At 38.2% G+C, this 23,499-nt stretch overlaps 1 protein-coding gene across 8 annotated transcripts in view; it reads left to right on the top strand.

Moving 5' to 3' along the window:
- LOC139133496 (sulfotransferase 4A1-like) overlaps positions 1-19,574 on the top strand; it is a 33,312-nt gene extending 13,738 nt beyond the window's left edge. For 2 of the 8 annotated variants that reach the window (XM_070700126.1, XM_070700124.1), the window contains 7 exons: positions 2,648-2,799; positions 8,587-8,815; positions 9,830-10,062; positions 11,096-11,219; positions 13,788-13,885; positions 14,638-14,791; positions 16,443-19,574. In XM_070700126.1, the coding sequence (XP_070556227.1) occupies positions 2,758-2,799; positions 8,587-8,815; positions 9,830-10,062; positions 11,096-11,219; positions 13,788-13,885; positions 14,638-14,791; positions 16,443-16,567 (1,005 nt within the window). In that variant the 5' untranslated portion in view covers positions 2,648-2,757 and the 3' untranslated portion in view covers positions 16,568-19,574. Of the gene's footprint in view, positions 1-2,417; positions 2,535-2,647; positions 2,800-4,293; positions 4,430-7,120; positions 7,156-8,586; positions 8,816-9,829; positions 10,063-11,095; positions 11,220-13,787; positions 13,886-14,637; positions 14,792-16,442 lie in introns of those variants that run through there. The other 6 variants (XM_070700129.1, XM_070700130.1, XM_070700123.1 and 3 more) reach the window with 5 other exon arrangements.
- Positions 19,575-23,499: the final 3,925 nt, after the last annotated feature.

Below are 23,499 nucleotides of genomic sequence, written 5' to 3'. Positions count from 1 at the left end.
CGGTAAAAATCCCAGCTTGTCAACACAGCCTGTATATGTGTGTGTATCCAATGATGTTGTTGACATCTGAAGTTTAGTCCGGACTAAATTCATTGGTCCTTTGCTGTCCCCGCGCCCAAGCCGCGTGTATTATTTGACGAATTGGATGTCGCGTACTATGAAACCGGAACCATAACGGGGGGGGGGGGGGGGGGGGGGGGGGTAGACATTTAGTAACCCTTTGAGTCAAGGTCGACTTATGACACCTTTATAGAATAAAACCTAAACAATTTTGTCTCATACTTTTTCAGAAATTTTGATAAAAACTGCAGCCAATAACACAATTGGAACTAATTTGGGATAATTGGATCTTCATATTTTTCAAATTTCTCAAAAATGTTTGGTGCCCTTTAGCTGAATGTTGCAACATTACAAATTACTCATAAAAACAAGTGTGTAACGTAACAAAAAGCAGATGAGCTTACATTTGCAGATTTAAAAGACATTACTTCACTATCCAATTATCCCAAATTAGTTCCAATCGTGTTCAATAGGAAATCATGCAAATCCAGTCTAAAACTATAAAAAATGCAGAAAAGTACATGAAAACTTACAAAATAATGCACTACAATTGTGGAGGGAAAAATTATGGCACTCAAAGGGTTAATAACGGTTCACCTGTATTTTGTCAAACGCAAATCTACACACATTCAAAGCTCCCTACTTTCGAGCGAGTAGTTGTAACTCCCTGTGAATTTTTCACTTTTTTGTGCGTTTTTGTTTTGTGCGTCATCTGCGAGTAATTCACTTGTCAATAATGACAATGCAGTCTACATGTACAGGTTAAGTTGACAAGCTGCCAGGAACGCTCATACATGTGGCAGTAGGACACTGATAGTTGACATTAAAATTACAAATAGTGGGAAAAAATCCCCACATGTTACAGCTACATGGCCCTTTAAGCGATTGCCTTCAACTCAGGATGATAAAATGTTCACGGTTGCCCAAATATATGTTGCTGCCACAGTTACATAACCTTCATTTCAATTTTCAAATATTGATCAATATCTTTTTCTCTTTCTATTCTTTCTTGGCGTTTTGTTAAAATACACATGCTTTCTTTACCCTCACCTTGACCAGTGGCAAACCGAGGTCAAAGATCAACCGGCAAACAGCGGTATATTTCAAGTAACATTCTTGGCCTTGATGTTGATATAAATATTTCGAAGATGAAATGCATCCTACTTTGTCAAGAGTAGTAGCTGTTCAATAATAAGTATCAACTTAGTTTTTTTTTAAAATTACTCTTAATCGTAGACAAAGATTCCTGAAATACGTAAGAAATACAGTACATTGTACTGACGAAATCATTTTCAATTCATCAATTTTAAAATTAGCTCTATAATGTGAAATCCTACCATAATGACCCGACAAATACTGTTTTATCATCGTATTATTCGGTATAGTGTTATATGACTCGCATAAAAAGTAAACAGATTAATTGGAGTATGACGGCAGATCACAAGTCAGTCTTTGATAATCTCAGACAACAGCAAGTTCTCCGAGTTGTTATATAAATCGCTGGCGTCCAATTCTAAGCTTGCATCGGCTCAGTCGCAATGACGTCGAGCAGACTGTTGCCGGTATTGGAAATTTGGGAGCAGAGGCTAGCGGGCCGGTCGAAATAATCAAAGACGTAAGTTAATGTATACCCGTACAATAAATGTATGGCTGTTAAAGCTAGTCGAAAAACAACGCACCATGCGGTCGAATTGAATACTTTGGGAATTGAATTGCTCACAATAGAAAAATAGTGTTCCATATTTTTTGCTCTCGCATCAACTGGTCATAATGTTATTATGCATTACGAAATGTTGGCTATTAAACCTTATTTTCTGTAACCCTTTGCTGTGCAAAACATCACGTGGGCACCATGTGACTTTGTCAAGGCCTCACTGCGTGCGAAAGACGACAGCATAGAAACTTACAACGCAAATAAACAGTCATGGTTTTCGTCTGTGATTTCGGTCGTCTATATAGTCTTCTCGCGTGTTTATGTTGATTTTATCCGAAATTGTTCCGTCAGGATGAACGTGATAGTGCTGAAAAATTTGTGGTGATAGCTGGACAGCGTTCAGAGCAAGTTCTTGCGCATATTCCTATGTACATGGCGTGGGACCGAAGCCGAAATATGTGTTTATCAAACGAAAATAACAGAAATAAAGAGAAATACATGAAAATACGTTTATGAATGACTGTCTGACTGGTATGGACCGAGTCTACGGAATACGAGAATACATGAGAGTATATCACTTATGTTTCAAATTATATTAACAATAAAAAATTAAGGTCTCGTCGAACAATGTCAAAATCCAATTGTCAAAAATTTAACAAAGGATACCCGAGGACAAGTTTTGTCACAAAGGTGAAGTTTTTCACAGAGGGAAATGACAAAGCATAGTTGAAATCGCAATCCCTCTTGATGTCAAGTTGAACGAGGATGTCATCTACTTAAAACGGGATTCTGTTACTGGAATATTATGGCAGTACGGGAGGTTCGTGGCTTTGACATTCTTTGTAGTACTTGAGAGGCCGCACGAATGTCGTCTGCTCTTCGATATGGAAAATTCTACATGTGACAGGACAATGTTTTCTGCTTGTTTTTCAGTGAGTGAGCGGTCGCTTTACAAAGCCGAGTTTGTTCTAACCAAGCTGATCCGCTGATTTTCTCGCTTAGGTGGCCAAAAGCGTCATAAGCTAAACGAGTTCGTCACATTCATGTCGAAAAGAGACTTTATACTACTTGCTTTCGAACTATACGTGAGTGGCTATTCATTTTTCTCTTTCTTCCTTCGAATTCATATGTTATCGTTCACTTCATTTTGATTCGCCAGTTTTGACCTTTGACCTTTGTCTCCATCATGTCGTTATTTAACAGCTAGATTTATTTCATCTTTCATTTAGGAGGACTCTTTTCAATGCTATCTTCCCTTTACTTGTATACATCATTTTTTCATTTGCGTGTTAAAGGTCACAATTTTCATAGTCAACAATACTGGTTCAAGGTTAATGAAACAATAATGGGGTACTGTTCTTGCATGCTATACTTTTGCACGTTCGAACCTAATTTTCCTTGTTAATGTATCAAGGTCTTGTTTTAGAACATCGTTCGGATCATGTTTTATGACAATTTTTGTAAGTTTTTACAAGAATTTGTCGGTAGAAAACGGAGCTGTGAGTGCATATATTATATTGTCCGACAACAATTGCATTAGACACGATGAAAATTTAGGAGTCATTACAAAATTTAATGATTATTTGCAAATCATTGCCCACTATCAGTTGTTACAATCCTGAAAAGTTACAGACGTTCAAGTTTGTTAGCGTGTGAAGTTTAAAAAGTCTACATCAGCAAAACGAACAGATATTATTACAGTGTGACAGGTCATTCAATCAGCAATGAAAACGCTCCATTAGTTTTAAACCACCGACCCGAATGTTGCGATTTGAGTTCATCTATCCCGAGTTTATTCATTGCCAGCCCGTAGGTAGGTGTAAGTCAGAAATACGAAATCACCCTCTTTTTGTTATTTCTAGAAAATGAACAGTAAACGAGCTGCGTTAGAAGTAGGGCGACACTCATTAGCATGATTTGTGACGCAGATTTTTTATAAAGCAAACGGCATGCTCGTCCACTTTTCAGAAGTGATAAGATGTTAAAATGTGCAAATATTTTAAGGGTTTTACAATTTCCTTTATCCACGGTCGTCTTGTTGCTCTGTTGGTCTAGAGAGTAACCTTGTAGAGCACGACGCCATATTTAAAAACGGCCAGATATCAGAAACCAACACTGAATTATTTTATTCATTTTTTCTATGGGTTGAAGTCAATTCTTAATGCTTTGGGATATGATATCGCCTCTGTCAATTTACAGCTGCACGGCACAATAGTGCACCATCCTATAAAAGGAAACGCTATTCTTTTGTATTTATTTATCATCACGGATACTTTACTAATTTTTTCACATTCATCTACACGTTTCACCCTCTCAATTGTCTCAGTGACGGATATGGACAGGACGCCCTCAACCCTCAAGCTAATCACATGAGAGAACAAGTTTTTACACGTTATTTTTGGCGCTCAATTTTTTTACACGCTTTGTGCATGGCTGTTATCATTCAGAAGTCACTTTGGTTATTTCTTACATTACGCGATTGTTTTTCTAGTTTCTCAGCAAAGTAATCTCAGCTTTGCTTTTTTACTCAAATGTATACGCCTAATAACATATATGAATACTGTTATGCCGTCACATAGGTGCCTAGAAGTTAAAAAGCAACGTAAATCCTGCAACTTATTGAAATCTTTTGGCTGCTTGTATATAAAAACCAGAAGTATGAGTACAGATGTAGAGAGACGAGAATCCAAGCGTGGCGGGTTTTTCAAACAGCTTGTAAGTTCTCCAGATAAAAAGCGTGCGGCTAGTTTTGTTGAAGTTTCACGATTGTGGTGACACGACACTGACGAAATTAACTTTTCGTGTGTGTAGCGGTGATCACGTCTGACAGGTGTACCCACAGTCGACCTACGCTAATTCCAGAGATCAAGGTTGAGAACATTGACAGCTAGCCAATGGGCTGAAACAGACCCAAAGATAGAAAAAAACTGGATTGCAATAAAATTGAATTTGTGGCTTCCAAGTGGAACCCCCCCCCCAAAAAAAACCCCAAACGAATGAAGCACCTTCCACATGTATTAAACCTACGCTTGTTGTCGACATACCGTTTACACTTCATAGAAATGTGACCAAACGTCAAACTTTCGCCATTTTTGATTGCCGACATCATCAACCTAGCAGCGGATTACAAATGTAAATTACTCTGAACTGTCAACCATGTAGACTGCGAGATCCATCGCTCGAGGACGCTCCCTACGCTCCCCTCCTATTAGGGCGTAGAGAGCGCCCTCGAGCGACGGATCTTCCAGTCTATCAACCATGTTAATATGGACGTGTTGATCACAGAGTAAAGCGATACATCAAATAATTTTAATTTGACTGAGAATATGTTGACATAAACGGAATTAAATTTGGCTATATGTGAATTGTTCGTAGGAAAAGACCGGCGTCCCCTGCTACCCCACAGGCTTCGGGGTAACGTATCGTCCTCATTCCTTGTTTTCCGCGATAACATACGTTGGCTCAAAATTAAACTTTTGAAATCGTCAGGTCCCCCTCCGGTGAATAGTAAGCTTATCTGCAAACGTAATTGTGATTAAAATTTTCAATAAACATTTAGCGAAATGACGTCGTTTATTAGGAGTTTCAATTAAAAGCAGAAACCTTTAGCAATGTCGACGGCTTTTTATGTCACTGAAGAGTTAACGTTGGTTAACTACTGGCAACAGACATCTTTCTCCGTCAAGATGACCTGTTCTGTAGGCAGAAACAAAAATGGTTCACCAAGCGATCGGAAAATTTTCATTACCTTACTTTATTGTATCTTCTTTAAATGATTGTTTACACCTCTACGAAAAATTAAGTTACAATCAGTCGACATTTTGGACTGGTACTTTCGTTTCAGCGGCTATATAATTTTGATAGTTTCAGTAAGTAAAAGCGGACATTTTGACTTGTCTCGCTTCTGTGGGTGCGTTGTCATTGCTTTCACCATCGACACTGCAGATGTTAACAAAAATGTGGAAGGCGATAGGAGGAATGGGTGATGAGTGAATCAGAATTATCACCAAAAAAAAAGATTTATGCAAGCAATTATTTGTTACCCGCTAATACGTTTAAAAACGGGTTTCTGCAGTATTGTGTCTCATCATATCATGGCATAAGTTTGAAATTATGAAAGACCACGTTCTGGTCACGGGTGACACTTATGAAAGGAGAAAATTGACAGATGTCAAGTTCTTTCATGCATTTATTGAGCTCCTTCTCCCAGAGGTCATTCTCATTTTCAGATGATGAAAAAGGCCTTGATGAGTTCTTGATGAGTTCTTTCAGATGTTTAAAAAGGCATTGATGAGTTCTTGTAACGGAAGCTATTTCGGGATTATTGCATAAGATGGAAAATACCATTTGAAATTTGATAAGTATATTCGAGTCAAAGAAAAGGGTCTTCGTCCATCTTCTTGTCTGTGGCTCATGAAAGAATAAAAACACAAGGAAATCGTAAAAAACCCATATTCCTTTCATATTTATCCCCAATCCATTATCTCAAAGTAATTCGATTATGGTATTGACCTTGAATGTGTAGGAATGGACTGAACATGTTTCAGCACGAATACTATCCCATTGACAGTCTATTATTTTTTTCTAATCAATTTTTTGACGTCAGTTTTACATCCAACGTTTGTCAGTCCATGAAGGGTTGGAAATTAATATTATGCCAAATGCAACGGGAAAGTGGAACAGAACATATGAGAAACCTTTTCTCTCTATGTGTTCCACAATTGTTTTCTGGTTCAAGGTGAATGTTGCCCAAATCATGACACCGTGTTGGGTTTTACATGCCGCGGTCAAACCCCCCCCCCCCCCCGCTCGGTGCCCTGCGTGCGTCGGCTGCCATGGCGGACGATCAGATTTTGGCATCTTCCATTAAACGAGGAAAAACTGTAGCTGTGAATACCGTATGTTACGGTGGTTATCGCTTCAAATGATGTCATCTTATGGGATCAGTACAGCGGGTTTGACCCTCAACCCGCTCTCGTGCCAAGAAATTGGCCACTTCTTCCATTCTGCTCCACTGCTTGCTGCCGGAAAATATCGCCCTGATCCGAATCTCACGAGAATCATGGGATATGCGGTTGCGTCAACCATAGCGATAGCGCTCTCACATTGTTGCGATCATATATATATATATATATATATATATATATATATATATATATATATATATATATATATATATATATATATATATATATATATATATATATATATATATATATATGTATGATATATTTGGGATACTACGAGGACCGGTAGGTCGACGTGACTTTAGAGACAGCCTGTTCAGAATTAAAATGCACAGATGAAACTTCAACAAGATTCGCTGCATGTATTCAATCAATTTGTACATGTTTTTTTTCTTGTTATTTTTGGTGCCGGTATAACACAAACCTATCGTATGTGTAGGCATGGATTTGTTGGAGTGCATAAGAACCTCAGCGGTATGTCATGAAATAGTCATTTATCAATGCAAGCCTATGCGGGTGTTAAGCTGTGGGCATGCGGAGTCGGTACGACACACCAACCCCCCAACCCCCCCCCCCTTCCCTCCTACTTCCTAGCATGCTCTTGAAATCTTTCAAGTTTGTCATAGTTGCTTGTTGCTCTACCAGAATAAAGACAAATCGCTCCCATGAAATCTTGATTCGTTTCTGTTTGTGTATTCTGCATGCTGTCCCGCATCGCGGTGTCATCTTCACTTCAACGCTGTTCTCAGTGCATTATCGACACATTTTACCAGCCCCCACCCTTTACGAGTAAATATCGTGAAACCCTTCTTTTACAACGCTAGTTGTAATACTACTAACGCTCTATCCCTCAAAATGCGTCATTGAGCTGTTCGCTGCTAAAGCCATATTCTACCCGCTACACTAATGGCATTTAGTAAATAAATTTTCCCTTAAACTACACTCTTGAAATAATTATTCATCGATATGGTTCAATGAATATTTTATTCTTTGTTGTTTGACTTGTGATGAAACGATCTCTTCTCAAAAACCTGTTCTAACATCTTTTCCCGATTCGTCGAAAAAGAGTTTCCTTATTAGAGCTAAAATGAGTCTGTGGGACAGGTTTTTGAGCATGAAATATTTCAAATCTTTACTGGTCCACAGTTTATGCGAACATAGTCGGAAAACTCTAGTCGATTTTTTCGTACAGATAGCAAAGTGAATGGCAGCCATTTTGAGTTTCTCATATCGATAAATTTGAAGTGAATTGCTGCTCTAAACAAAACTTTTTTTCTTTGTCACTTCTTATTTTCGTTGTTATTATGAAAGAGGATACTCATACAGTTTACTTGAGCAAGAGGTATATCAAAAGTTTTAAAGCTTCAGTTTGGAGGAGGGTGTTACCTTAACAGGCAAGTAGCTGTGACGTTTGGTGATGTTTTCAATGCCAATTGTAAGATCTTGTTCTACTCCCAAAAGCATAAGTTAAAACATCAAATATTTAGCTTGCCAAGACAGCGTCTACACGTGTAGAATGCACTGTTATTTACATTTAAATTCTTGGCCGGGCCAGAATTCACTTGTCAACAATAACAATGCAGCCTACACATGTATAGGCTGAGATGACTTTCATCTTTGACCGAAGTCAAACGCAGATTTTCTGTCTAACTCGATGCAGTCCAAACTGAACGAATTCCTGTTGTGTTAACAAGATGAATATTGTGTATCTCAATATGCTTTAGGGAGTAGAACAAGGAACGGTAAAAAAATCATCAAAAAATGTTACAGCTGCTGGCCTGACATTCTTTCGGCGGTTGATAAATCAGTGATCACAGTCCGTGTGTGGAGGGACTGTGCAGTGATTAACGCACTTACCCAGTACAAACGTAATTTATATGACGGGGTTTTTGTTCACTGTAACAGCGAAAGCGTTTGACTTCGGCCAAAGATGAAGAAAAGAGAGAGAAGGAGAAACAACAAGAAACCATCCTGACCATGGAGAGCCCGCCGTCCCCTAAAAAGGACCGGAACGGTTGTCACGTCTACGAGGGTGTGTGCTTGCCCCTGAGTGTAAGCACACAGACTCTGGATGTCATTAAGACGTTAGATGTACGAGAGGACGATGTCTGGATTTTGAACTACCCTAGATCAGGTGAGACTGACACCTTATATCTACATGCGCCTTTTGAACAGACGTTCGGACTATCGAATTTTTACGGCTTCTCTGATCCACCACTTGGGGGGGGGGAGGCTCATTTTAAAGCTATTGGAGTAAGGAAAATTTTCACCGCCTTATTTTTTTTGAAAATCGAAAAATGCATTTTTCTGCATAAAGTTAACACATGGATGGCGGCCATTTTGAATTTCAAATATGGTTAATAAATGTAAAGGTAATTTCGTTTCTCTAGTTCTAAACTTTGCACGGTAGCCCCAGATTTATTCTTGCTTTTGTAAGAGAATGGTTGAAGATTTCATTGAGGAAAGTTTGAGTAAAAGTTTAAGTCTTTCCCTTCCGAGGCGCACACAACCTTAATAGGATTGTTTCTTCAGGATTTTTGATAAATGAAATGCTATTGAATGAGTTTTAGTGGTTCATCAAACTCTTCATGAACCCGGAGAAGGTTACATGAATGGTTTTATAGATGTTGTCGACAAAGCAAAAAAAAATCTAATTTGTCACTTTATGGCGACTTTGACCCTGAATAGATCCTAATGAAGTTTGTAGTGAAGAGATGGTTGGCTGACTTAAGTTTTCAGAATTTCTCTTTGATTTGATGCAGTCCGAACAGAACGAATTCTTGACATTCACGCATTCAACACATTCTCGATGTCCAAACCTGTCTTCGGAATCGCCAGGGCTATTGTGCCAATTTCTGGCGAAATCCAAGTCTCGGATCTGAAACCAATCGGCTGAAAATGGCCTGACTAGACAAACCAAATCTTAATATCTCGACCCGATGCGACAGATTTATAACAATATCCAATATGAGCCCATGAACTTAGTCATATTGGTTAAATGAAACAAACACGGCTGCTGAACACACTCTGATCTCGACTACAGATTTCTTGAGAACTTTTTCCTCTTTTCTCAACAACAAAGCTTAAGAAATCGAGCTACCTTGTCCCGCTTCAAACTTCTCAAATTTCGGTTTTCTCATCATTTCAGGCGGAATATGGATTCAAGAAATCGTCCTGTGCATCATGTACAAGGCTGACATTGACGCCATCAACAACATACCGCTGACTGATCGACTGAGTCTTTTGGAATCCATAGAGTCGAGCCAGAACAAACAGTACCCGACGTTTGACAACTTTGAGAACATGGAATCACCCAGACTGGTTCACACCAGCTTGCCCTATCATATGCTGCCGATGAAAATCCATTCAAAGAAACCGAAGGTGTGTACTATTTTGTACAGGGGCAACAGCTTAACCCTTGCTTGCCAAAGTCATTTATGTCACCTTTATAAAATATAATGCAGACAATTTTTTTTTCAGGTCCAAACATTTTTCTCAGATTTTTCCCAAAATTTTGGTTAAAACTGTAGCGTATGAAAATCGCTGTCCATTTGGTCCAAAATTATCAAAATAATTACACAAAAAATCATAAAAAATGCTTAAATATTGCACTAAAATTTTGCTGGGAAAAATTATAGCACTTAAAGGGTTAAGGGACAATTATTGGGTTGATCGACAGAATGAATTCTCCGCAAAATACCGAGCTCGTAACGTTATTACATTTTCTGAATGCATATATGGCATTTGTACTAGGGAAAATAAATACGAATTTTAGAGGTTATTAATCTTAACTGTCATGTGATCCTTGTTTAAATAATGATTACAAAATAAAAATCACAGCATTTGCATATATCTAGACTTTCAGAAAAAAGGGGGTTACGAGCTCCGACTTTTTTGCAGAGAATTCATTGCTTAGAAGGGTCCAATACTTGTCCTGGAACCAAACTGAAAGACTTAAACTTTTGCTCAAATGTTTCGTAAGGAACTTTAAATGATTGTCTTTGAAATCCTGAATAGACATCAGGGGTGCAAAAATTTTGTTTCAGAGAAAAAAATGACCCAATATTTACCGACACTTGACATTCAAAATGGCCGACATACTTGTGTCAACACCTTGAACAAAAATCAAACTTTGGATTTTCAAAAAAAAGTAAGCCAACGTAAACTTTACTTTTCTTGATGGGCTTCGAAATGAGTCCCCACAAGTGGTAGACCAAAACAGTAACTGTAAAAGTTTGAGAGTCCGAATATTTGTCCTGAGATGCATTCTATCTTAAAATTTAAAAGTATAGAATATATCAAAAAGTTCCAAAACTAGACCGACTTAACGTATTTACATCGATGATAATTTAACAAAATGAGGCAATGGTAAAGAAATGTTGTATGATAAGAGACTTTTCTTCATCCTTATTAGATCATATACCTAGCACGGAATCCTAAGGATGTCATTGCGTCATACTATACTTACTATCAGAACAGCCCTGAGTATACAAGCACAGAGTGGGACAAGTTCCTCGAGGACTTCATCAAAGGAAACGGTATGTACAAGGAGCTGAGAGAGAGAGAGAGAGAGAGAGAGAGAGAGAGAGAGAGAGAGAGAGAGAGAGAGAGAGAGAGAGAGAGAGAGAGAGAGAGAGAGAGAGAGAGGGGGAGGGGAGGGGGGAAGGGAGGGAGGGAGAGATAAATCATGAAATCATAAAAAAGCAATAGTTACTCGCGAAATGATACATAAACTGTAGTCTTGTTTTACTGTATTATCATTTTCGAGTGGCCAGCTCTTTTAGGTCAATAATGTGACCAAGTTTATCTATTCATATATAATTAATTTAATGTTATTTAATTTAATTATCTATCTATTCATAAGTTAATCTATTTGTATACTTACTTTATTACCCACTTATTTGCTTTAATGTACTTAGTGTCTTACTTGCTACACTGAAAGATCCGTCGCACAAGGACGCTTCCTACACTCCCCGGTTGGGGAGCGTAGAGAACGCCCTCGAGCGACGGATCTTCAAGTCTACTTACTTGCCAACATCACTCAATCACCTAATTGCTACCTACCTACTTACTTACTTACTTACTTACTTACTTACTTACTTACTTACTTACTTACTTACTTACTTACTTACTTACTTACTTACTTACTTACTTGCTTGCTTGCTTGCTACATAGTAATTAATAATTTACTACTCATTAACGTACTTACTTTTAGTCTGTCGTTTGAAATTACTAATAAGGCATCGGATTTTAGTTAGGCTGTAATCATGATGCGGTCAGGCTGTGCTCTCTGCCAACAACATTCTCATTTACAGTCATCCAGTTAAGGTAGTGTGTGCCTCAAAATGAAAGACTTAAACTTTTTCCCAAATTTTCCTCAATGAAACTTTCAACCATTCTCTTACCGCATCAAGAATAAAAATCAGGAGAGACCTCGCAAAATTTGGTGCTAGAGAAACAAATTACCTAAGGGACAGAAATTACAGGAGGGCTGTGTTTTTCGGGAGTGGGGCGTTATTTTTTGCTGAAGGGTCATTAAATTTTACGCATGCCTTTGGGGAGGATCACCATTTCTTGCGCATCTATTGGAAGCCAAGATGTGGCCGATATAGTGCTTCATCTATAAGTATCAAATTATAACAAAAAGGAATCTGTTGGGCAAACTTAACTATATGTTGTTCAATAGTGACTTATAGGCTGTAATAAGTTTCTTGACAAACAATAGTGCTCTCTCTACAATTACAAGCCAAATTATGACACAGCTATTGTCCCTTATGATTTTGAGTAGGCAAATGTACTTGATTAGACTAGTATGTGTACAAGAAATGTGATATTGGAATTTCACCGAAAATGTGTCTATGACAAAACTGTGAATATTTTTTTCCATATAATACTTGTAATATTTGTGCATGTATAGAGGTTGGATAATTGACATAAATGTACTTGATTAGATAGGGTGGTTACAAGTGCAAATGTGTACAAGAAAGTTGATTTTGGAATTTCTCCGAAAATGTGGATTTACTATACATTGGAGTCAATGGGAAAAGTATGAATATTTTTTACAATACTAAACTAAGTACATATGTACTTTTATAAGTATTAGACAATTGACACTAATGTACTTGATCAGAACAGGGTGTTTGAAAGTTCAGATGTGAACAGCATCAATGATATTGGAATTTCGCCCAAAAATATCAATTCACTTCTCCTGAGCTGGTTGTCTAGGGGTAAACTATTAAACATTTTACCCGACAAAACTTGCTATACCTGTGCATTTATGGGTAAATGTTGTTCAACAGTGACTTATAGGCTGTAATAAGTTTCTTGACAAACAATAGTGCTCTCTCTACAATTACAAGCCAAACTATGACAAAGCTATTGTCCCTTTTGATTTTGAGTAGGCCATTGTACTGGAAGTTGAATTATTTATTGTCAAATTTGATCTTTTGTCATTAAATTGCTTGAAACCATGCATAAAAGTGATTATTTGTAAGGGTTAAGAAGTAAGAAATATTAGCTGAAAGTTCAAAGGTCAAATAAGAAATTATATTATTGATATGGCCTATGACACGCAGGGGAAAGGTCACTGTTTTTTTGCGTATGAAAATTGGTAGGGTCATTTTTTCTAGCAAACACTGTTGACGAGTCACTTTTTCCGCGCAGCATCATTTTGAAAAACACCGCCCTCCCCCATGTAATTTCTGTCCAGTCCCTAACATTTACCAATATTTGAAATTCAAAATGGCCGCCATCCCTGTGTTACCTCTATTGCGGAAAATGAAATTTTCGATTTTCGTAAAACTAAGACGGCGAAAAATTTTCTTACTCCAAGAGCCCCCAAAAGTGTTTTTTCATAAAAGAATTGTTAACATATGAGAGTCTGAATATCAGTCCCCGAGGCGCATTCTAAAGAACATGACACATGACAGTCACCTGTGGTCTATTCCGCGCTGCGTCTATATATGCGCCCCATAGACGTGTGTACATATGCGTGAGAAGAAGAGGCATATATACACACGTCTATGGGCACATATATAGACGCAGAGAGGAATAGACCACAGGTGACTGTGAACATGACGATTCTCTACTTGCTTGTTTATTTCCAGTTGCCTATGGTTCATGGTATCCCCATCTATCGACATGGTGGATGGAATATCGCACAAGTAACAACGTGTTGTTCTTGAAGTATGAGGACATGATCAAGGTGTGTTTGTGTCTGTGATACGAATTTGTTAGACCGCCGACAGCGGCTTGTGTCGAGCCTATTCTACGGCACTTGCAACCTTGGCCAGGTCGGTATTTTAGGCATAGAAGGCACAAGGAGGAAGTGTAAGGCGAATTCATGACAGAGTTAAATTCATGTTTATGCTTGTTTGTTTGCCTGTTTCATTAAAGATCTATTCCTTGATTGCGAAACTGCACATCGTTGGAGAGATGAATATTTAACTCGTTTTATTTAAACAAAAAACTAGTGGAAATTTGTTGATGCCACAAAACCTACTCTATATGAGTTGGCTGCAGTACATTTCACGGCACTCTCACGAGCATTGGCTGGAACTGGGTAAAAGAAAATACGTATTTAGTGATATTGCACCATGTTCTGAGTGGAATTTGAGTTCAGTTTGCCAGTGCAGCTTGCTCTATATATGATCAACCGGAAATGGCCGACATGCTTTGCGGTACCTTTATCATCTGCTGACCAGGAAAAGTTGAGGGCGGTATTCTCGTTCAAGTTTAACTCATGCCCCCTAAAATTAACCGTAAGATAAAATTCTATTTTCAATTTATGGCCGAAAGCAGCGAATGCGTATGTAAAGTTTTGAGTTCTGATTTTTTTATCATACATAGCATGTCATTCTCACAAAATTACGCGAGAATGGTTTTGGATGACGAGGACACGTGAAAGAGTCAATGGATAGATGTTGACCAGTGCAAATATTCTTCATGTACTTTTAGGACTTGCGCAGCATTGTTATCCAGACGGCTTTGTTCCTGGGGAAGCGACTGGACGATGATTTGGTCGATGCAATCACCAGTCACTGCACGTTTCAAAACATGAAGAACAGGTCAGAAGAAGGCAATGGAAAAATGTCGACGTATTTTACAAAAGGTCAGAATTAAGGGACAGATTTACTCTTCAAATCAGCGGCCTTCAAGTCTATGATTTATATAATTTCATTTTCTATTAGGAGCCTGCCAGCTGCTCTGATTAAGGTAGCATGCGCCTCGAAGGGTCATCTCGCGAACTTTGGTACTAGCGAAACAAATTACCAAACATTGACCGACATTTGAAATTCAAAATGGCCGCCATCCCTGTGTTAATTCTAAAAGAAAAAAATGACATTTTCAATTTTCGAAAAACCTAAGACGACGAAAAGTTTTCTTACACCAGTAGCTTTAAAATGAGCCCCAACAAGTAGTAAAATAGAAAAGAATGATAAAAAATTGAGTCTGTATATCTGTCCCCGAGGAACATTCTACCCTAACTACTACCCCTGACAGGATAAAGTGCGGTGAGGTATTCTATTGATTTGCATATCATACATTCATTTTTAACATGATTTGTTTTTCGCGACATAGAAAAAAAACACATAAAATTCCCAGGGCTGTGTCCCTTTAACCATAAAACGACTGAGAATATTTTGATGTGGTACACGTTGTAAGGTTCTCACATAGGTACGGGCGACAGGGGAACACACGCGCTCACTGAAAATACTAGTCGAATATCTTCATTACATAATTACGTTTTATTCTGTTAGAAGTCGAGTCAAAGTGAAACAGCGGATGCCAAGGGTGTAATAGACAATGTACAAGACATGGATAGTGACACGAATCCGAGTATAGTTCTTTTACCGGTTCCATGATGCAGTGCGCGCTAGGGTATACAAAGCGTACACACAGAGTATACTTCTCATAGAAGTCTATGGCAAATTACACCCTGAACTATATTTTCTTCGTCAATGGATACAAAATATACAAGACAATTTTTGGCGTTGCAAATTTGTGTCATTCTTGTATAACAAACCGTTGTACAACACAAAATCAGTATATTATGTGTATGTTATTTTGAGTGTGTATACGGTATTTCAAGTTGATATAGCCACGGGGTGCATTGTGGGATAACCGGGAAAAGCTCTATAGGGAGATGGCCTTTATCAGCGTAAATCAGGAAGTGACGGCATATGGCTTGACAAGAAATAGATTTCGGAGAACGATGAAATCAAGGACGATACAACAACCTACTGACGCGTGGCAATGCAACGTAATTCGATCAACAATACCCGATAAATTTATGACCGCTCACGACAGACCATACTATGGATCTCCAGAAGTTGATAAGTGTAACACGTGACTCTACGCTTCAATTGTTAATTGTTAATAACTTACATCTCATCTCAAGAGAAGTGTTCCACGATCGTCCCTCTGTTAGCTGTTCTCATCTTTACACCTCGGATTTTCAACTCGGCAAGATTAACCCAAACGCTTAGGCCTGGGTAGATATGACCGACAACAATTCCGGTCAATTGCACGCTTTTCATCGCTCAACATGACATTGACAAGGTGATGATTGATGTAGTTGATGGCCATGATTGTGACATTAAGGCAAACGCCACAGCTATAAATAAACGCACATCCGAAAGTTATAGGTTAACTTCGCAAAACCAATGTGACGGACCTTTGCCTTTCTGTTTGTGTCAAAAGTCCTTGATAACGTACATAAGGGCTAATATGTTTCTTGGTGTGCTTTTTTTTCCACACAGGAGAAGTCGGAGCGTGGGAGGACAAATTCACCGTTACTCAGAACAAGCAGTATGACGCGGAAATCGATAAGCATCTCCTTGGAACGGGGCTTCGATTTGATTACGAACACGTGGTCGCGGAGTAGCCCGAAGTTAAAAGATGCGCCAACCGGGAGTATGTTTTATCTCACATCTACAATATATAGAATGCCAATTTTTCGCACCTAGGAGAACTACGCATTTCAACGCTAAAAATAACCAAGATGAACGCCTGATTAAGTTCTCAAATTCTGTTGGCAAGACCGTTAAGCACAGAACAGCGAGATGTACTTCTGGGCGGGACTCCATGATGACTTTCATATCACAGCCTATCATTTTAATGATCAATAATTAATATATGGAAACCAATTACGTTTAGATTATAACTAAGTCAATAGTATTATTATTATTGTATAGAAGTCATTTTTTTTTAATTTTTACTGATCTTGTCAGACAGTCTGTCGATATCTCCTTTAGTGTCGATTCCTGCGATATATATATATATATATATATATATATATATATATATATATATATATATATATAGTTAGAGGTGGACAGTAGGTTTTGTGGAAAGTTGGTCACCATCAATTGGAAAAATATGCGAAATGAATATTATAACAGATGCGTCCGTCATGCTCCTTCTTTAAAACGTATACACTCACGAGATTTAAAAGTTAGATTTAAAATAAATGATATGGCCTCTATCGGGAAATACGTATGTTTTTCCTATTCCTCAAAGAGTGTGTGGAATCTATTAAAAGGCCAGAAACTCAAAACTTTTGAAGATTTCTTTACGATTTTATTGTAGCGTCAATTGCAAGTTTTTGGCCCTACTTCCAAAAGTATATTGAGTCATAAACAATTTAGTATTTCAACACAGCGTCTACGAGTGTAAAATGCACTGTTATTGTTTACATTTGAACTCTTAGTCTGGACCAACACATGTACAGTTGGGGTTGAAAGACTGAATACTGTGTGCCCCAACATGCTTTAGAGAGTAGAAAAATAAATTGTGGTTGAAATCAGACAATAGTGAAGAAACCATCAAAAGTCACATGTATTGGTCCTTAAAATACAAAAACATCGCAAATGCTTATACTGACCGCCTCTCTCATTTACATTCATACCTCCTGGCTAAAAGTTGTCTATTGTTGTAGTGTGTCACATATACGATTTCAAGTAGAAAGCTAAATGTAAATACGACTTTGTATAAATAGCTGAGTGGTAGAAAATAATGATTTTCCTCATACTATTTACTTCATTTTTGTGTTGATAAATTTCAAAGTCACTGTTATGGTTTCGGTAATGTTAGAAAAAGAATATTCAATTCTATCCAAATAATCGTCAGAATCAACATACTTTTCATTTTCACCGCAACAAAGCAGGTAAAATGCTTTTTATCGTACCTTTAGAAATCAACATCGCAATATAATGAAATTGATATTTTCCCCAAATTTGCATATTATTCTGCACCCACCTATATTATGAATTATGTATTATGAATCACAAAGGGGAAAAAAATTGTCAACCGAGACATTTACTGACTGTAAATTTTTCATTTTTTTTATTCGGGTTGTAAATTGCCATGTTGGCTGGCGTGCGAGAGGTGAAAGTTTTTCTTTCTTGACCTTGGGGCAAATTCTGTGGCCGGACGTCACGAACGGGTCATGCAACGCCTACGTGTCCACTGCCTATTGTACAGTTGAAATTCAGAGCTAAATATACGTCATGACATTGAAAGAATCTTAAAACTGATCATAACAGAGAGAACATAGTAATAGACTTGGAAATTGTTAATGCTACTTTCCATCAAGCGGTGTTTAAAGGTATACAGTCATCTGTAATCTAATATGCCCATATATGGTCAAAGGGGCGTTCCTTGGTATTCAAAATGCCCATGTGAGGGCGCTGTTTTTGAAAAGCGGCCACCCACTTAAAATCTGTGATTGGTTAGATTTTTCTCTTTCCATGGTAACTGTGGCAAAATTTGAACAGGTGACAGTATACCTTTAATAAGTGAAACCTCAAGAGCCCTTATAGGAAGGCCTGTGTTTACACTCTAGCTTTAGATTTTCTGTAGGAAGACATTTACAATTATAACACAATATTTATTATATTTTAATCAATTAACAGATACACTAACGTTACATTTCTGTGTTATACACTTGCATATTGCCATTTATCACGCTGCTTATTGGCAGGCACAGCTATCAAAAGTTCGTCGATTTAGCCCAATTATAATTGATTTATCTCCGGGGTTTGCGAAATGATACCTTGTCTGAACGCTAGATTTCCAAAATCAAATGTCCTGATGTGTAGAAAAAAAAAACTAGACTGAAAATACCCACCGACATTTTCACGTGTTTCAGACGACGGTTGGGTGGGTTTTCAGAACACTGTTGTTCTGCGATGAGCAGTTGCGGATGGGAATGGTGAAACCAACAGGTGCGAAGTGGGTGGACAAAATGGCGGGGGATTCACAGGATTGGAAATAACAGCAAGGAGTAAATCGGGTAGCACGTGTACGACTTATTTACCTTCAGTTAGTTCATTCAACCAATAGTGTTTAACCATTATTGTTGTTGTTGTAGTGCGTGTTTTGTTCAAGGTAGTATGCGCCTCGAAATTGAAAGACATAAACATTTGCTCAAATTTTCCTTAAGTAATTTGCAACCACTCACCTTCAAGATCAAAAATAAAAAATTAAGAGTCGCCGTGCAATATTGGTACCAGAGAAACAAATTATTGAAATTACCCAAGATTAACCGTTATTTGAAATTCAAAATGGCCGCCATCCCTGTGTTAATTCTATTGAGAATTATAAAATTTCGATTTTAAAAAAACTAAGCTGGTGAAAAGTTTTCTTACACCAAGAGCTTCAAAATGAACCCCCACAATTGGTAGATCAGAAAAGAATTGGAAAAGTTTGACAGTCCAAATATCTGTCCCCGAGGCGCATTCTACCCTAAGGCAGTTCAATGTTTGAAATTCAGTTTTTGAATGATACATCGACACATCCTGTTGTCTAAGCTGCATCTCTTTGCACCATGGCCTGTAATACTTTATGTGTATGGGTATCGCATAAAATAAAATCCATTTCATTAACTTATAGTCACCCGACTCTTGTCTCGTATGTAATGAACTGGTTCTTGTCACTTAGTCGAGTGGGTTTTTTTTTTGTATTTGAAGATTTGCTTATCGGTAACTGACAAACTGTGAGTTACATTGCTTGTTAGAAAAACGTGAAAGTACAGTTCTCATATTATCATGAATAATCTTAAATGTTTTTGTGATCAATTTACAACATGGTGTTCTAACGTCCGCCGAATCTGCGCATGCTCGTTTTATTTACAAAAGAAATCCGAACGGCAACTGTTGACTTGCAAGTTGCAAAACGTGTCAATGAATTATATCTGAGTGTCAACAACCGCCCTTCACATGAGAGCAAAGAACAGTAATCACGTGTAAGTCGGCTGGTAAAAAAGAATATTGCAAATTCGGGAAAACAAACAGCATGCCTAGCAAAATCCGAAAAAAAGTAATGCTGACTACCCCTTCTGAGATAAATGGTACACTCATTAATCATGTTCTCCTTGAATTATGGGATAATTTGTGCAAACAGTCACGAGAGACAACAATTCAGCTTTTTAGGGGCCGTGGATAATTAAAAGATGCGCAGAATAAACGCAACCAAGTGCATTTGGCCTCAAACCCCCCCCCCCCCCCCCTTTGAAACGAAAGTTTGGAAGTGCGAAAATCCAACCAAGCCTCATTCTCTATCAGCATACAAGCGCGAATTATGTCGCTATGAAATCACGCACACGCTACAACCCCCAACCCCACCCCCACCCCCCACTCGCGCATACCCCCTCTAAAACCAATCTTTGTTCAGTGCCAACTCGACAATGACGCAACCAACAGAATGAAACAGTGTATCCAAAACAGCGGGATTTTGCGATATAAGAACATGTAGTGCGACTTTTGCGCACGGTAATCGAAATACAGCCAACCACCCCCCCCCCCCCCCCCCACACACACACAAAATTGCATTCACCATGTACGTTTTTTAATTATCTACGGCCCCTTATGTTTTTTTTTGGTTTTTTTTTTGTATTTTTTTGCGCTTGCGTTCCACACGTCGAAAAGTGTTGTTTTAATTTCAACTCTGCACACATGGTTCTGTCTCCCTGGTGGCGCTAATTGAATCATTGCGTTGTTCAGGTCATTGAATCTAAACTTTCCGTCCTTCATGCCAGTAGTCCCAATGTGAACGAACAGAAAGCACGTGGTGGTAGTCGGTAATATCTTTTCCACAGTCTCAGGTTACACGTGATTACGGAGCCTTCAGTAATCACAGGGGTGGGCTCGGCAAATTGGGCGAGTGTTATTTTTTACTAACCTGGCTGGGGGTGTTACATTTTGCAATTTTGCGAAATAAATTACAAGTAATTGCATCATAGAGAACACGAGGGGCACTTTTCACGTGTAACGGTATCAAGCACCAAAATGTCGATGTTATCAGATACAGCGACGCTTTATATCATTAGTAAGGTTATGTTGTACATTTGTTAACCAAAATTTCATATGGAATATAAACTTAGTTCAAGTCTGTGACTTATGAATGTTTGGGCAGGGTGAACGTGCCGATTTGTTTTCCGTTTTCATATGAAATGTGTGAGTGGGGTGAACGCTATGAGTGAGGTGTACGCGATGCAGGGGAGTTTCTCCCGGAATCACACGAATCCGGCAGAAACTAACTCACCACTGCGCAGACTCAAAGGTAACGCATTCGATCGCAAGAGGAAAACCTAACCTGGCTTGTAGAATTTAAAATAGGTTTGCATGAAATAGAAGAGACACTACAGAAACTGTTGCAAATGATTTTATCTTTTAAATTCACCGACTTGAACCAAGTCTATGATGGAATATTGTGGAATAGAAATAAAATGAATAGAATCGAAGTCATGTTTAAAGTTGGGTAGTTCAATGTACTTTACTTTATTACATCTCAATGCATCAACTGTCCGAGTCGAGCATGTCTTCCAAAAGGCTTCGGGTTTTGCGCCATTGTATCCTAATAACTTTTAGTAAAAGGAGTCAGCACACAAGCATTTGATCAGAAAAAGTACTGTACAATATTGAGAGTCCGAAATGTTGTCCTTTACCTTTAAAAGGCCACACCTTCCCCTTTAATGGTTCTCTTGGTTTCATACTTTGAAGAGAAGGAGGCATACCTTACTATGATTTAACTTTTAAAAGGTCAGTAACTGTAACTTTGCAAACTTTGCAAATGTCGGTATATTTGTACTATCTTGGTTCTGACATATGTTTTGCAGACTTCTTGAAACTCGTCGGAATTCGTATCCTAGTAGCCTGTTGTTCACACATGTCGCAGATCTAAACTGGGGATTGTGTAATTCACTTGTCAGCTTTAACAATGCCATTAGAACGAAAAGTCATGTGCGATGTTTTTTAACGATCTTCGGGAGATGAAATGAGAAACTGTGGTTGATACACAGAGCAAAGCTGCTGAAAGCACATCAGAAGTAAGAGGTATAGCTTGACTGAAAGCTCCTAGGCATGCTAGGGGACACTATGCGGACTCTCAAACTTTATAACAATTTTTTACAACTTGTGGGGATTCATTTTGAAGATACAAGAGTTAAAAAATTTTTCAAAGTCTTAGTTTTGCAAAACATCGACAGTTTAATGTTCCCTTAATAGAGTTGACACAGGAACGGCATCGATTTATCAGGCAATTATTTTTCGCGTGCGAAACCAGATGACCCCTGGTGTTTGTTCTTGATCTGGTATGGGAATGGTTGAAAGTTTCATTGAGGAAAGTTTGATCAAAAGTTCAAGTCTTTCACTTTCGAGGCGCATATTACCTTAAAACAATCTTACCAGTTAAAGACATAATACGCAATTTTTTAGGCCGATGAATATTCTTCGTTGATAATGCATCATTATCATTTAATTTGCATACTGATATAATGTTTATGAATATTCTTTGCATGATTTAAGGTAGAGCGCGCCCACGCAGACAGTTTTTCGAACTCCCAAATTTGTGCGATACTTTTCTGGTCTGCTACATTCCTCTGCTGCTGTAGACTCATTTCAAAGCCTGTGGGGAAAATGAAGTCTTTGCCGCCTTGCTTTTGTGAGATTCCATAACTTCATCTTCCCTGAAAGAGGTAACACAGGGTGTAACGGCTATTTTGATTTATAATATATCGGTAAATTTTCAGCAATTTGTTTTCTCAAATTCAAAATCTTGCACGGGGACCCCTGATTATTTATTCTTGATTCCGAAAAGTATGCAAAGTATAGATAAAAGATTAAACCATTATGCTCCAAATCATCTTTAAGACGTATCCATCATGGCACGAAAAAAGGTACTTTCCACACCGCTTACATCAATACGCATGCGCAATTGCCCTTCATTTTCAGCCAGCAAAAAACCCGGCCATTGAGATGCAGTCGCACAGATCGAGATGCCAGCTAATCTATTGTCATTGTTGTAAGCCCTCTGGGTTCATGTTTCTAGCATGGAGCATGGAGTGTACGCGCCACAACAAATTAGTAGACCTCTGGGACGAACGATCATATAACTCTTCCTTGAAACGTCTTGATATCAATTGATTCGAAGGGATATGAAATTATGTGAATATCAACTCAAACCTGATTCGGTTGAATGCGCTAACAAGTGCATGAGTTTAACGAATGTAAGTTAAAATGGATCTGTATCCGAGTCTGGATATCTTTATCTGAGATGTAAATAAAATACTTAACGGGCGAAATTCAAGTTTTAAATAATGTCACTTCCTCTATAAATCATATACCACTGTCAATATATCATGATCTTTTATCTCTGTCTCTGTGAGTGCGCCCCACGCGTATATGGTCTGCAATGCAAGAAAGGTTTGTAAGACAACATGTTTACTTTGAAACATGAATGCCGCTAGCATTACTGCTGTGTTTCCGATGTGGGTTCGATAAAATAAGGCAATTATTGGGAATAATGATGATATCGGCA

The sequence above is a fragment of the Ptychodera flava genome, chromosome 5 (assembly GCF_041260155.1).
Source record: "Ptychodera flava strain L36383 chromosome 5, AS_Pfla_20210202, whole genome shotgun sequence".
NCBI lineage: Eukaryota > Metazoa > Hemichordata > Enteropneusta > Ptychoderidae > Ptychodera > Ptychodera flava.
The sequence above is the reverse complement of the archived record's forward strand: the minus strand, read 5'-3'. Positions and strand labels throughout refer to the sequence as shown.